The following is a 14,171-nucleotide window of genomic DNA, read 5'->3' on the forward strand; positions in this document are numbered from 1 at the left end:
GAATAACTCTGTCAAACGCCTTGCTAAAATGAAGGAATATGACGTCCATTTGACCATTCTTATCCAGAGTTTCTGCAAATGAATGAACCACTGTGACTAACTGAATTCCGTTTGAATAACCCTTTCTAAAACCATGCTGAAAGTTAGTAAGTATAGAGTTTTGTTCAAGAAATTCTGCAATGCGTTTAGATATTACATGTTCAAGCATTTTAGAAATTGGTGATACTAATGAGATAGGACGGTAATTTTCTAAGAGTAAATGGTTGACTTTCGTAAGGATGAGAAAAACACGAGCCCTCTTCCAACCCCTAGGTAATTTTGCAGTTACCCAGGAACATTGAAACAGCACAATGACAAAATGAGCGATAATTTCTGCATAACGGCGACGAAATGTTCAGTGGGTACGGCGAACCAGACTGCAGCAAGTTGTCACGGAATCCCCTTTTCTACTTCGTGCAGGCTCTTCTGCTTGGTTTTGCCAGAAGGCTTGATCCAGAATCTTGCCTTGTCACTAACATGTGTCTCTGTGCTGACACGTGTACTACCACATCTCAGCTAGTTCACAGTGCAACTCCTTTCTTCCGTTGAAGGCAGGACGACAGCACCATTTACTGCGACTGCATCATCGGACCTGCCTATAAAGGATCGTCCACAGAACTAGACCTTCAGTGGGTACAGCGGATCAGACTGTGGCATGTTCTCACGAAATCCCCTTTTCTACTTCGTGCAGGTTAGTCCTAGCTACAGCAGCTTTTGTAGCGATTATCATGGCCTTCTGGTCCTGCGGTGCCCACAAAGGTGTATTATGATTGCATATGATATACTCTCTGTATGTGTGCTACTTCTTTGTGGTGATGTAGAGACTAATTCAGGCCCTTATACAGCAGAAATGCTGAAGGAATTGTTGACAGGGTAAAATAAATTAGCTGAAGAAATGGCTACCATAAGGGAACAGCAAAAGAGCATGGAAAAAGTAATGTCTGACCTTAGTTTGCGCTTTCTTGAAATAGAAAAACGAACTGCCCAGGTCGAATCACTCGAAAAATTATTTAAGGTCTTGAAATCTAAATTAACCTATCTGGAAGACCGCAGTATACATTCAAATTTAGTTATTTTTGGAATGCAGAAAGATCCTCATGAGAAAGACTCAGATTTAAAGCAAAAAGTTCTAAACAATTTCTTAGCATCAAAACTACAGGTATCATGCGTATCTATTGGTAGAATTAACCACTTAGGCAGACATGGCAATCTGAGACCAATTATAGTTCATATTCAGGAATATAATGGGAAGCAAGCAGTGTTTAAGAATGCACAAAAGCTTAAAGGGACAAAAATATCTATACAATATGATTACTCGCGTGAGACACTGCAGAAAAGAAAGCTGTTATGGGCAAGTGCTAAGGATAAAAAACGACAAGTAAGAATGTTTCACTCATTACCGACAAGCTCCGAGCAAACGGGGAGCTCTTCATGTGGGATGAAGACACCGAAACAAGAATAAAGGTTCCTTTCTTTCATGCTAATTCTGAAATAGTGTGACCTGTGCGATGTTCTAATAATGAACATAACATTATTAACATAAATGTACATAGCGTTGTTAACAAATGAACAGAAATAGAAGCCATCTTGCTAGATTACGATCATGCTGCCCCCGCAAGACAGATATGGTCCGGCCAGCAGAACCCTCTCCTTTTTGTTCTCATAACCACAAATAAAATCATTTGCTCATCCTTTGCTTGTGGCAGGTGCATTGTGGTGGTCAGGAATGCAACCCCAAAGATGGGGATAGGGGGAGATGAACACAGTGGTCTGCTCTGGGCGTTTCTGTTTGTTGTGGCTGCACTCTGGATGGATGGGAAAAAGGGCTTTTGTTTTGTATGCTGTTCCCTCGTGCTACTTTTGCTTCAAAATAGGCACTAATCGATGAAGGCAACCAGTAGTGTGAGCTTCAAGGTGAGAAGGAACCGGTCATGCCATTGTTCAGTTGTACTCCTATTGACACTGCGTGAGCAACAAAATGATGATGGCGGGCCAAGGCAGCACTCATCGCTCATGAAACATGAGGAGTTGGGTGGGGTGGCGGAGATGCTTTTCTTGACCAAAGCAGATCTCCTGCTGAATTGACAAATCAAATTTTTTTTTCGATCATGAGTGAGTGTTGTCGCCTGCTGATGAAATCTGAACTACTCGCAAGATGGCGGCCGTGGTATCCCACCTTAAAGCAACTTAATCTGCCATGAATGTATGTTATAAGAACATATAATACAAACATGGCAACCAAGGTGTGGCAAAAGCCCTGCGGCACTACAATTGTGACATCGAATACTACACCTCCTTTCAAGATAGACTGGTACAGCTTTCGCAGCAATTTGCTTGTACTCTTGTAGTTTCCTGGCCTTAATGGTTAACTAAATCAGGGTGTCTACCAAGTTGACATTTCCGAATTTCCTGAGCTTCCCAGGTTTTGCCTGAGTGCCTTTGCAAAATTCACGAGTGACACAGAACTTTGTTTTATGTCAAGGCGGGCTGTTAAAAAGCATGTTAAAAAAAAAAGGACTTAATCCAGTTTGAATACCAAGGAGTAGTGTTTATTTTATTCAAAAAAGAAAAACAGAAGGGACAGGTTAGTAAAATGCACAGCAAATAAGATATCTTTGAAAAAAGAATGCTAAAGCCCATTGCAAATCGAGTCGAACGTTTTCAAATACGAATAAAAAGAGATGCACACAGAAGTAACCATTTTCGAATATGAGTTATTTCTATTAACTGATAGCAAGCTCATTGGTATGAGGCCCGAACTTTGACACATGTGAGATTCTCTCTCAGCAGCTGGAAAGTCAACCTCAACTGCCCTGACATACTCTCAGACTGCGCACAACGCCTCAGTGTTGCATTTCACTGCTTTAAAGAATTTATTTTGGTTTGGATGAGGACACCTGCACCTCGGCATCAGCCAACACTTTGTTTTTTGAGTTCAAGCTCCTTCAAAGAAGCGGCGGCACACCTCCTTTCCTGTTCATTCCTCAATGCATTGGTCCTTTGTGTTGTCCTCCTTCCGTCATGCGTTCGCCCCACGGACCATTTGAAGCATCCTCTTGGTCTGTTGTACAGTCAACGTCCTATTTTTCGGACTCCCCAGGGGCCGCGAAAACGTCCAAAAAAGCAGGCAGTCCAAAAAAGTGAATTCCTGTCTTTTACAACCCTTAAGGGCTCAAATCGCCATAGACACGTCCGGAAATGCTCTGAAAACCTGCCAGTACACTTATTAGGCATATCAATGCTCGTACTGTGACAGGAGACGGCGTGTGCACGCGTGTATAATTAAGGAATACATACTGTATCCCGTGACAATTGCCCCTCCACACACTAAGCTTCACCGCAATACTTCGCGTATGCTTCACCACGTAATTACTGTATTAAGGCGAAGTTGACTTTCGGGAACATGCTTTATGCAACGCATTGTGCTTTCCCGGTTTTCCCGGTTGGTAGACACCCTGTGAATATGTTAACTGAATATTTGTTACAAATATGCATAATACAAACAAGGTAATGTAAAAAAAAAAGGCAAGCTTACCATAGACACAGCATGCGCAGTTTTCTTAAGTTTGATGCCTTCCTTCATCAGTTCTGTGATTTCTTCAACCTATAAAAGAAAGAAAACAGTAGGCTTTCTTTGAAGGGTATACCTTGTTTATATATGTCTCAACACTGTGAACAAGTTATATGGTTTTGTGCCAACAAACAAATTTAATGCTCATTACCATCATCAGCAGCCTGTTCTATGTACACTGCAGGACGAAGGCCTCTCCCTGCGATCCCCCATTCCCCTGTCCTGTGCCAACCGATTCCAACTAGCGCCTGCGAATTTCCTCATTTCATTGCACCACCTAATCTTCTGTCGTCCTTGATTGCATTTCCCTTTTTTTTTCTCTTGATGTCAATTATAATATCGTCTATACCCATTTGCTCTCTGATCCAAACTGCTCTCTTTCTGTCTCTTAATGTTATGCCTAGCAATCTTCGTTGCATCGCTCTTTGCGTGGTCCTTAACTTGTTCTCATTCAATTGCTTTTTAACTAGAGTCATATAAATATCTAAAATATCTAAAAAAGTTATTTCTTGTTTACTGCTATGAGTACAGATGCTAGATGTGATTCATGATCAGTTTTATGATGAAATTTTTTCTCAAGCTAACAAAGGATGGCAACATGAACTGCTGGTCACATACAATGTTGTCACATATAATGAGATATCTACCACTTTTCACAACCAGCTACCTTAGCTTTGTCAAGTTATACAGGGTGTTTCAGCGAACACGAGAAAAAAAAACCTCTTCAGAAGGAAACTGCTAGCTGTGGCGGACGCCAGGAGGTATCAAGGGCAGACTAATTAGTTAGCTGATTAATTAAACTTCACTATTAATTTCTTAATTTGCAAAATTTCGTGGTTATTGTCAATGGTTAGTTTGCAGCCCCGGAGAAGATGATGTCATATCAGTTTTTAAAACAAAGTCGTCTAAATCCCTGCAGCGTGAGAAAACCCGACATTTTTTTCCGCTCAAAAATGAAACTTGGCACTTAAGTGCTGGAAGTCTTGAGCAAATGCAACGTCTGCTGGTGACTTGTTGCAATGACTGTGGCGGCCAATTCGAAATGTAAGTGCTATTTTTCCTAGCTAGGAAGCCTCGACGCTCAGCATAGGGAGCAGCCAGTGTTATCTTTTGCTTACTCACTCGGCGGAAGGCAGAGGCTAGTCATCGCCAACTATGCAGCTGTCGATTTTAAGATGCTGTTGGATGCTGGCCTGGCGCTCTGCCAGTGCAGTTGCCTCTGGAAGCAGTCCTTTAATTTCCATTCCCATTATGCTAGCTTCGTTGAAAGAATAAAGCCACGCTTTTGTGACAGTGCAGAGCTTTTTTTAGCGGTGCCGGTATCGTGACACGCAACTCTCAAGAGTTATTTTTACGTGGTATGGGCTTGACAGCTAAAATAAATGAGGGATCCGCAGCTCACAACTTCTTGGCATTGTAGCGCAACATTGTTTCGTACCAGCTGCTGTCCCATTTGTTATATGTGCTGGCCTAGGATTAGGAAATCTTGACTTCATACTATGTTTAGCAGTTTTGAGTCATGTAACAAACAACAATGAACAAAAATGGTTTATTTCAATCTTCCATTTGTTTGTAGGTCTATTCGGGCACTCCACGAGAGTAATATAATTTTGGACGACAACACAGAATAATTATATGATGTGCTCAAATTGCTTTCCGTCCATTGCGATGCGTAGACAAAGGTGCTCTTTCATGGAGTTCATAGTAGATAAAAGCATCTGTCTGGGAATGTTGTCGAGGGAGATTCTCACACGTTGCTTCATATCCTCGAGGTTGGCTGGTTCCGTCTTGAAAACCTAATTTTTAACATATCCCCAGAGAAAGAAGTCTAAGGGTGACAAATCGGGTGACCTAGGCGGCCAGGGTGTGTTGCCACCACGCCCAATCCACTGGTTGGGAAAGGACTCGTCAATGAATTTATGAGCCGGTGAAGAAAAATGCGGCGGGGCTCCGTCGTGCTGGAACCACATTTTTTTCAGCTCAGCCGGTGGTAACTTTGAGGCAAACTCGGAGACGACACCCTTTAATACGCACTCTATGTACTTCTTTCCAGTATAGTTTCCGCTGATGACACGGACCAACAATATGGCCGTTATAAATGTCCCACCATACGTTCACTGACAACCTTATCCTGGTGCTTATGCTCAAGAAGCTAGTGAGGATTCTGATCGCACCAATAATGTGCGTTATGCAAATTGACATTCGAATCCCTACAAAATTGGGCCTCGTCAGGCCAAAGCACTCTGTTGAGAAATTCCGGATCTTTATTGCATTGAATAAAGCACCAGTTGCAAAAATCGAGCCGCTTTTGAAAGTCACTTGGTCTCAGCTCTTGGTGAAGACATACATGATATGGGTGGTAGATGCGTCTTGAAAGTGACCTCCAAACTGAAGCTGGGCTCGCTCCATATGCGCTGGCAATTTCCCTGATGCTTGCTTCCGGCCTGACAGTGACGTATGCCAGCATATCGGTGTCAAAATCATCAGTTGCACTGGCTGGTCACTTCCTTTTATGTGCATGGACTGATACACTGGTCCTAAACTGATTAAATATTGATACGAATATGGGGTGAGCTGGCACACGGCAGCCAGGATGTTGGGCAGCATACAGCATCGATGCCAGCTTTGCATTCTTTTGCGCGCTCACATAAGCCAGCACAATGTCCACTTTCTCAGCAACGGAATACTGGAGTTGCGCTGGTGCGGCCATTTGCACAATACTAACACTGCAGTGTTGAAACCTTGATCTTCAAATGGACGAAGTTACACCAGTGGTAATGAAATCGCTATGTCGCACACGCACCCCAAAAACAAGCACTTTAAAGGGAAATGTCAACGTGTTTGTAAAACTGGCGCTACAAGCCACAAGAACTAATAGCATGCAGCCACTGCCGCGAAAGTCCTTCTCGATCTGCAAACAAACCTTTCCTTTGTTTCATGCGCTCCTAACACGCAGCGATTATAAACGAACAGCGCATGAACCTAATGAATAAATGAACGGATAGTGACGCCTCACATCTAGCTCGTCAGGTAGCCACGTCAGAAGTGGTTGAGACAAAGAAAAAAAAAAAAGCAAACCTGTTGGCAACGCCTACCAGGGCTCTCAAAAAGGGTGACTGTGTAGTGGGAGATGGCTAGCCTCTTACACCTACCAACGAAAGAAAAGATAACACCAGCCATGGTCTAAGCTGAGCATTGATGCTCCCTAGCCTGGGGAATCACCACAGACATTTCAAATTGGGCGTCGTAGTCACCGCAACATGTCATCAGCAGACGTTGCGTTTGCACTAGATTTCCGGTGCACCATGTTCGCTGTGTTTCGGTTTCATGCGGGAAAAATACTTGATTTTCACGGGCTGCAGAGCTTTACAGAGTGACTTTTCCTTTGCTTTAAAAACTGATACGGCATTGTCGTCTCCGTGGCTACAAACTCGCCACTGGAAATAACCGCCAAACGTTGCTAATTAAAAAGTTTGTTAGACAATTTTAGTTATTTAACTATGTACTTCGCATGTTTCTCATAATTTGCGACGTCCACCGAACCTGAAAGCTTGCTAAAGAGAATTCCTATTTTTCTCGAAAAACCTACCTTTAGGATTTTTTTGAAAGTGTTCGCTGAAACACCCTGTATATTGGCATTAGAAAAATGAATCACACATAATGATGCAATTATCATTCCATATTAGATTAGAATGGTCCAAGTCCTGTCTTTGTAAAGCTGTTTTCTCGGAAATTCAGGCAGACAGAAAAATTATGCAGATAGCACACATTAGAATCTAGGTTAAAGAAAAGCATTTGCTGCATAACACATGTGATGAAATGTTCTAATATATTGATTTTTGTGAGCTCCACCCCTGCTGTTGGGACTTGCTTAGGAGCCATCAGAGGTAGCCTGATGTATACCCTCTAAGCGCCCGATTTTATAACCATCACTATTGTGACGTGAGCCTCCTCAATACCATGCGCTGGGGAGGTTCACGTCATCTGAATACTCAAGATGGCTATGCTATCTTGAGTACAATGCATGTCTCACACCAGTACAATGAGAACCAGGAAACTTGCACACGCACTCGCATGGAGCTCAACTAGATGCATCACTTGATGTGCATGAGAAATAAAAAGGGAGAAAATGCTTGACATCACCTTGAAACACATGCCTACAACTGGCTTTGCAGGTGCAGTACGGAGGCTGCAATTTTTTTTATTTTTTTATTTACATTACCCCTAAGGGCCTTCACACGAGGGTATTACATACAGGGTATATTACACGAAGGAATACCTAACGCCATCTGGCTAAAGCTTCATTTATTTTCTTTAAATGGCAATTATTTATAAAGCAAATATTAATGCCTGTTGAGGCGTACATTACCTTAAAGGGACAATAAAAAACAATTTCTTCTGTATCAGTAAGTTGACCTTCTGCAATATCAAAAACATCACTCGTGCCAAGATAAGATACTTGGTAAGCCAGAAAAAGCACAATAAGAAGATATGGGCGGTGATGCCTCTTGAAGTTCCCACACTAGCTTGCTGTGCCATCATGGATTTTCACAGGGTCTTCTAGGGCCTAGTTAATTTTTTAGCTGTAAACATAGACTATATTTTGTCCTAAAAGAGCCAAAGATTGACCATGGCGAGTTTAGGGAACTTTTGCTGAGGCAACACGACTTAAACATAAAATATACATGGAACTCCGTGACGTCACAGTGACGAAATGGCGTTGGGAATTTGGCACGTAATTCAAAAATTGGAACTCCGACCTTCATTTTCCCTTCTAATAATCAACATATTATTTTGAAGTACACGACCACAGAGTTTTCAAAGAATGCTTTATCCATCTAAACTGATTTAGTGTTTTGCTTAAGCGGTCCCCTTAAAGGGGCCCTGAAACACTTTTTATTGAAGTCGAGAAATGTATTTGAAGTTAAAATTAACTATTTCAGAAATAATTTGCAGCAAGAAGTACTTCAATGTGTTCAGCAGAAGTGGTGTTATTGGCAATCAACGATCACCTTCGGTCCCCTTCGCAGTGCTCCTGCTCCTTCTTCAACACCTTGCACTGCTAAGGCTACGGCAGAGCAGGGAGTGTCCACAATGCTCTGCTTATTGAATGTCACCACTGTGCATTTTATTTTGGATGTTCACATAAACGCCACTATTCCCAATTTTAGCACTTACGATTTGAACGCAGTTGTCCTCAACAAGCTGCAGTGAGCTCAATGAGCTAAGGTGCCTGCATGCTCTCTCTCTCCCCAAGGAGGAGAGCATTCAGGCAACCTACAATGAGCAGGCTCGTGGTGGCACCCCGCAGTGGCCATGGTGCAGTAAACTTCTGCTAATACAACTCCGGCTTATGAGATTTTTTTCTGATAATTCGATCCTGACTGAAGGTCCCGTTTGGTGCCTATTCATTTCTATGGGCATAAACTTTCGTTATTTCGATTCTAAAATTGGCCCTTGCCAGATAATTTAAGCTGAGGCCAGTGAGCACGCATGTGCCTAACTCCTATGGTGACCCCAATAGTGACCCCTTTAGTGGCGGCGTCTGTCTCGGCACAGCTTAGAGCACAGAGAATGCACTGAACACACATAAAAAAATCTCCTGTCGAAAATCTCCTGCCTATTTTTGGACTGCCCTAGGAATATTTTCAAGGAATAACCGAAGCCCACAATGTATGATTATCGTAGATACTCGATTCCCTAATGCATGCCTTAATTCCTTTTTAAGAAAATCGGGCTGAAAACTGCCTGCACAGTATGACACGAAACCAAAACCGCCTGCTCGGCGTTTGCATGCTTTACCGCATAACACGGATGCATTGCGGCAAAGATTAGAAAGCTGACTGCCATTGTGCAACACATATTTCTCTTGAAAAAAATCCGGTGCACATTAGATTGAGGAGCTTTAATATCATTTCTATGCTAGTTCTCTACATTGGAGCCATAGAAAGTGGGCACCTGTTTCATTGGGGGACGGGTTAGAATCGGGCAAATACTGGTAAAAGAATCAGTGGTGTGCTTTAGCATTTTATTTCTTTCTTTGTCTTGTGCAGTTCGACCTGCCAGATAATTCGATCAATTTCATCGGTCCCACCCGGGTCGAATTAACAGAAGTCAACTGTATCTATGATACATAGCAAACGCAGCAACATGCAACTGTAGTGCTTACGCACAGCATTTGCTATGTGTATAACAGGGCTGGAGTGCGTGCTTGCACTCATGTGCTCCAGTCTGGCCGTGCCACGTGGTGCGGATTGACTTTCTTCTGCACCAGCTTGACCGACAGATAGTAGCTACATCCAATTTGTGCATTTTGAAGTGCTGTCAATAGCTCAATACGAAGTGATGCCTGCCAAGGCGTCTAGACAGGACTAAGCGGGCACTGGCAAGCGGATGTGTGGTCTGACCTTAAGTTTCACATGGTTAGAGGCCAGTCGAGTGCTCAAAACTAATTACAATTAGCAAAACCCAGTAGCTATGACGCCAATAAGCAGTGTGGCCAAAGTTTAGTTCCTACACAGGCGGTCGAGCGTGAGCAGACGATAATTGTCTCCTTCAGGAGGTACGTAATTTTTATCTTCGAAATGCAGATCTTTGCCTGCTTCAGCTTGTTTATTAAACTGTGTCAATAAACATAGACAGTAACAGTAGGAAGAAGCACACTAACCAAACGTCCTTCTTGATTGACGTCAGCTATCAGCCAATAGCAGCTGTCTATGGGAATCTTGCACATGACGACATATGCAAGCCACCAGCAGCTTTGAAACAGGCGAGGAGAAGGCCTCGTTTGAAAACAGTGTTTGAGAAAATGGTGACTTTGTGCTCCACTTGTGAGCTCCACATGCTGTGCACGACTGCAAAATTTGGCTGTGCTGTTGCTATCCACGGACTGTGCTTTTTCATCAAACCCAAGAGGTGGCTCAGGACCCCTTTAAAGCATTCACTGTATGCCACTTTTTACTTTCATGACTTGTACAGCCAAAATAACTAGCTGAACCTAACATGCCACTGAAAATATTCTTTCCTACTTGTCATTCTCATGTTAGTACAATAAATGAGAAGAAAGGAGGTTAATCGAGGGGCACGATTTTTATTAGTCATAGCATAAGAAGCCAACAAACACCGACACCAAGGACAACATATGGGAAATTACTTGTGCTTAATAAGTTAAATAAAGAAACGATACATTAATGGAAATGAAAGTGGATGAAAAAACAATTTGCCGCAGGTGGGGAATGATCCCACAGCCTTCGCATGATTACATTAATTTATCGTTTATTTCATTTATTAAGCACAAGTAATTTCCCCTATGTTGTCCTTGGTGTCAGTGTTTGTTGGCTTCTTATGTCATGTTAGTGCAAGTCACATGTCTGCATGAGTGTAAGTTCATGCAGACACTAGTGCCAGGTTTCTTTCTCGTAATTTGTGTATGAAGCTCTATGGCACAGCCGCAAATAGGCCCCAGATTGTGTCTGTATACTTAACTGCCATCTAGCCATTCCACTTCAATGATATATACACAATAAAGGTACTCATTTTTCACAGTTTGATTTAGAGAATGCAGGTTTTTGTACAGATCCTAGAGTACAGGTTTGTGGGGATAGTCATGGGACCAAGCTGTCTTTAAAAGCTCACTGCAAGCAGCCAAGATTGTTAGAAAAAGCGTTGCTGTCAAAGAAGTCCATAAACAGTCATAGAGGAGAGCTTCTAAAGTCATTCTAGATATGATAATAATTATAGAGTTCTTGGTTTTGTGGGTGCAAACATGGTGGAAGAATAGACTACCTGTCAGAATGACGCTGTTGCGCTGACCATTTTTTTTATCGTGGTTTATATCTCTCTCAGCAGATGGCATGAATAATTGGGCGGTCAACCACAGCAGCTGGCACGGTGTGCAGGGCTTCTTAAACATGTGCGCACATAAAAGAGTCGCTAGTAAATTGTCCCATGTATGCCTGCATACTAGTTTAAGTGTCTGGCAAACCTTCGGCAAGCAAGCCTAGGTAGCAATATCTAAGCTTAGTAGCAATATCCAGACCTTATGTGCTTTGCAACTCATGGAAGTCCACTGTAGAGACTTGTGATTACTGGGGAGCCACATATAAATAATTTCTGGGGTTAATAGGCCACAGTTTCAGAGCTTTTCGATACAGCTTCACGAGCGCACATGGGATGAAGCATATAAAAGTGCTTTCAGAGTGATTCATGGTCACGCTGGCAAATTGGCTCTTCAAATTGCACTTTTCATTGTTATTAACATTGTACTTGTGCTTTTCTTTTTTCAATAAGAAACTTTTTGCAATGCTCAATAGTAAGAGAGCATACCCGACCACCAAGTATATACTCAAATTATTAAATTGCACAGATTCTTCGAAATGCATGCACTGGAGGAATGAAACGGCAAGTGCAAAATTCAAAAGCTGTGAGAAATCACAGCTTGCCGAGTGCAGCAATGTTTGTGGTTAGCATGCATGCCTGCCACTAAGACGTACGATGATGGATGACCGCACTGCAGATTAAGATCAAAGAGGGTAGGTGGTTTCTTGTTGCGTATTCAATTTTTCCTCGTGAACAGCATGGGAAGCAGTAATACAGAATAGGCAAGAGCTAGTAGTGCCTCAGAAAAAGTAACATAGTGTGTTATAAGGCTGTTTTGCAGTGAAATACGTGAGTGCGAGGCCTCACGCCACTAGGAGACGACAGAAAAAGACCCCGCAACACTGTAGCGCTCCTGCCGGCAAAGAGAGGAAGCCCGAATAGAACTGTGGTCAGCTCGCTCTGCAGGCAGACAGCGCCATTGAGACACCTGTCTAGTCTTCCACCGTTGATGCAACCATAAATTGGACTGTACAGGGCAGGTATCAAGATAAAAAAAAAATTGGCATAATATTTGTAAATGAAAATTGTATTGCTCATGGACGGCACAAACCACCAACTTCAACACGATAAGTTCTGGCTGCTGGCAGTACTGCAGCTACTGTGTTAACAAAACATTTGAAAGAGAAGTACAAATGCCTGCGGCCAACCTGCTGAGGAAGTTTCTCATATCTGGATAATAATTTCTTGAAGTCCTCCACAGAATTGAACACCATGTAGTCAATGGTCTGGAAGATGTCCACATGGACTCCTTCAATGAAGGTGATTGGATAAAGGTGGCTGTTGGGAAAGGATCAACACAAATTTCAAGATTAATGACAGAAATGAACTGAAAATTGTGCTGTTAACTAATATTTAACAGCACAATGTGATTGGCATTGATGATTGCTGTAAACTAACGTTGTCACATGCTCAGAACATTTCAAAGCATGGCAAAGCTTAATTTAAGAAGTCTGAAGAATAATGCCCTGAAGTTTGGCCATGATTTGCATTGAAGTTGGAAGTTAGCCGAACTGAAAAATATTGGAGTATCCTGTATTTACACATGCCACAAGCTATTTTGCCACTGTCTTAAAATGTGCAAAATACTACAGTCAAACATCAATATGATGAAGCCTCATCCATAGCCGCCAAATTGTGAACTTCAAAATTAATAACTCCTGCAGATGTAACAGCAGAAGCAGAGGGCGGAAATAGCAAGTGTATTTTTTTAAATATCTGCTTAGAGCACACACTTCTTGCGTGATACATACACATTTTACTAATGATAATTTATATTAAGGCACACACACCCTTAGCAGCAAAAGTGAAACAGCATATACTGACAAGCAACAGATCATTCCTTAGACCACCATGGCTTTTTCAGCAACATTGTTGTTGCTGATTTCCCCTGTTCCAGAAACTTGTCTGGAGTTACCCGTTAGCATTCTTTCACGATCAGAAGACTTCCAAGGCTGTGGTTGGAGGCCGACGAGAGAAACATTTTCGCAAGGAGAACTCATTTTTCGTAAAACTTGACGAAACATTAAAAAAATCATAGAAGGATCCCCAATTCGTGAAGTTTATGACAATTCGGGAGAGTTGTCAGGTATGTGCATCCTATATAACAATAGCTTAATTACTGTATTTGCACGATTATAACTTTTCTTTAATAAAAGGTGCGTTAAAATTGGCCGGCGTGTTACAATGGTAACTAATTCTACACAAACTCAAAAATGAAACCGATTCTTACAAAAAAAAAAAAAAAAAGCGCCATGCAAGGTAGCTAGCTACACTGCCATCGAGCCGTCTCAAGAAAGCGACACTCGGAGACATCGCAAAGTGGGTCAATGGTGCATGGAATACTCTCGCACAGAGGATGGTTGCGTAAGCCTCCAGAAGTGTGACGTTTTTAGTGAATTAAATTCAACTGATGACTCTCTGTGGCCAGTAGACAGCGAAAAGGAGGTGTTGTCAGACTCTGATAGCCACTAGCTGCTAAGATTCTGCTGTGTGCATGTCTGTGTGCCTTTGTATGTTTCATATTATTTCAACACGGTATGCATCGACTCAGGTTTTGTTAATTGATGTGCGTGGCAGAATCGGCACTGTCGTGTTGTCAGTTTCGGTTTTGATACCCCATATGGAAACTCTGTGAATGACTGTGGCATTGTTGTCCCCATGTATATCATTGAGTGTCAAAAAA

The 14,171-nt window shown here is 42.2% G+C and overlaps 1 protein-coding gene across 2 annotated transcripts in view; it reads right to left on the reverse strand.

Moving 5' to 3' along the window:
- LOC126547431 (uncharacterized) overlaps positions 1 to 14,171 on the reverse strand; it is a 75,878-nt gene that overhangs the window by 46,995 nt on the left and 14,712 nt on the right. For both annotated transcript variants that reach the window (XM_050195431.3, XM_055063010.2), the window contains exons 4-5: positions 12,637 to 12,766; positions 3,575 to 3,643 (exon numbers count right to left, since the gene is read on the reverse strand). In XM_050195431.3, the coding sequence (XP_050051388.2) occupies positions 3,575 to 3,643; positions 12,637 to 12,766 (199 nt within the window). The remainder of the gene's footprint in view (positions 1 to 3,574; positions 3,644 to 12,636; positions 12,767 to 14,171) is intronic.

The sequence above is a fragment of the Dermacentor andersoni genome, chromosome 1 (assembly GCF_023375885.2).
Source record: "Dermacentor andersoni chromosome 1, qqDerAnde1_hic_scaffold, whole genome shotgun sequence".
Lineage (NCBI taxonomy): Eukaryota > Metazoa > Arthropoda > Arachnida > Ixodida > Ixodidae > Dermacentor > Dermacentor andersoni.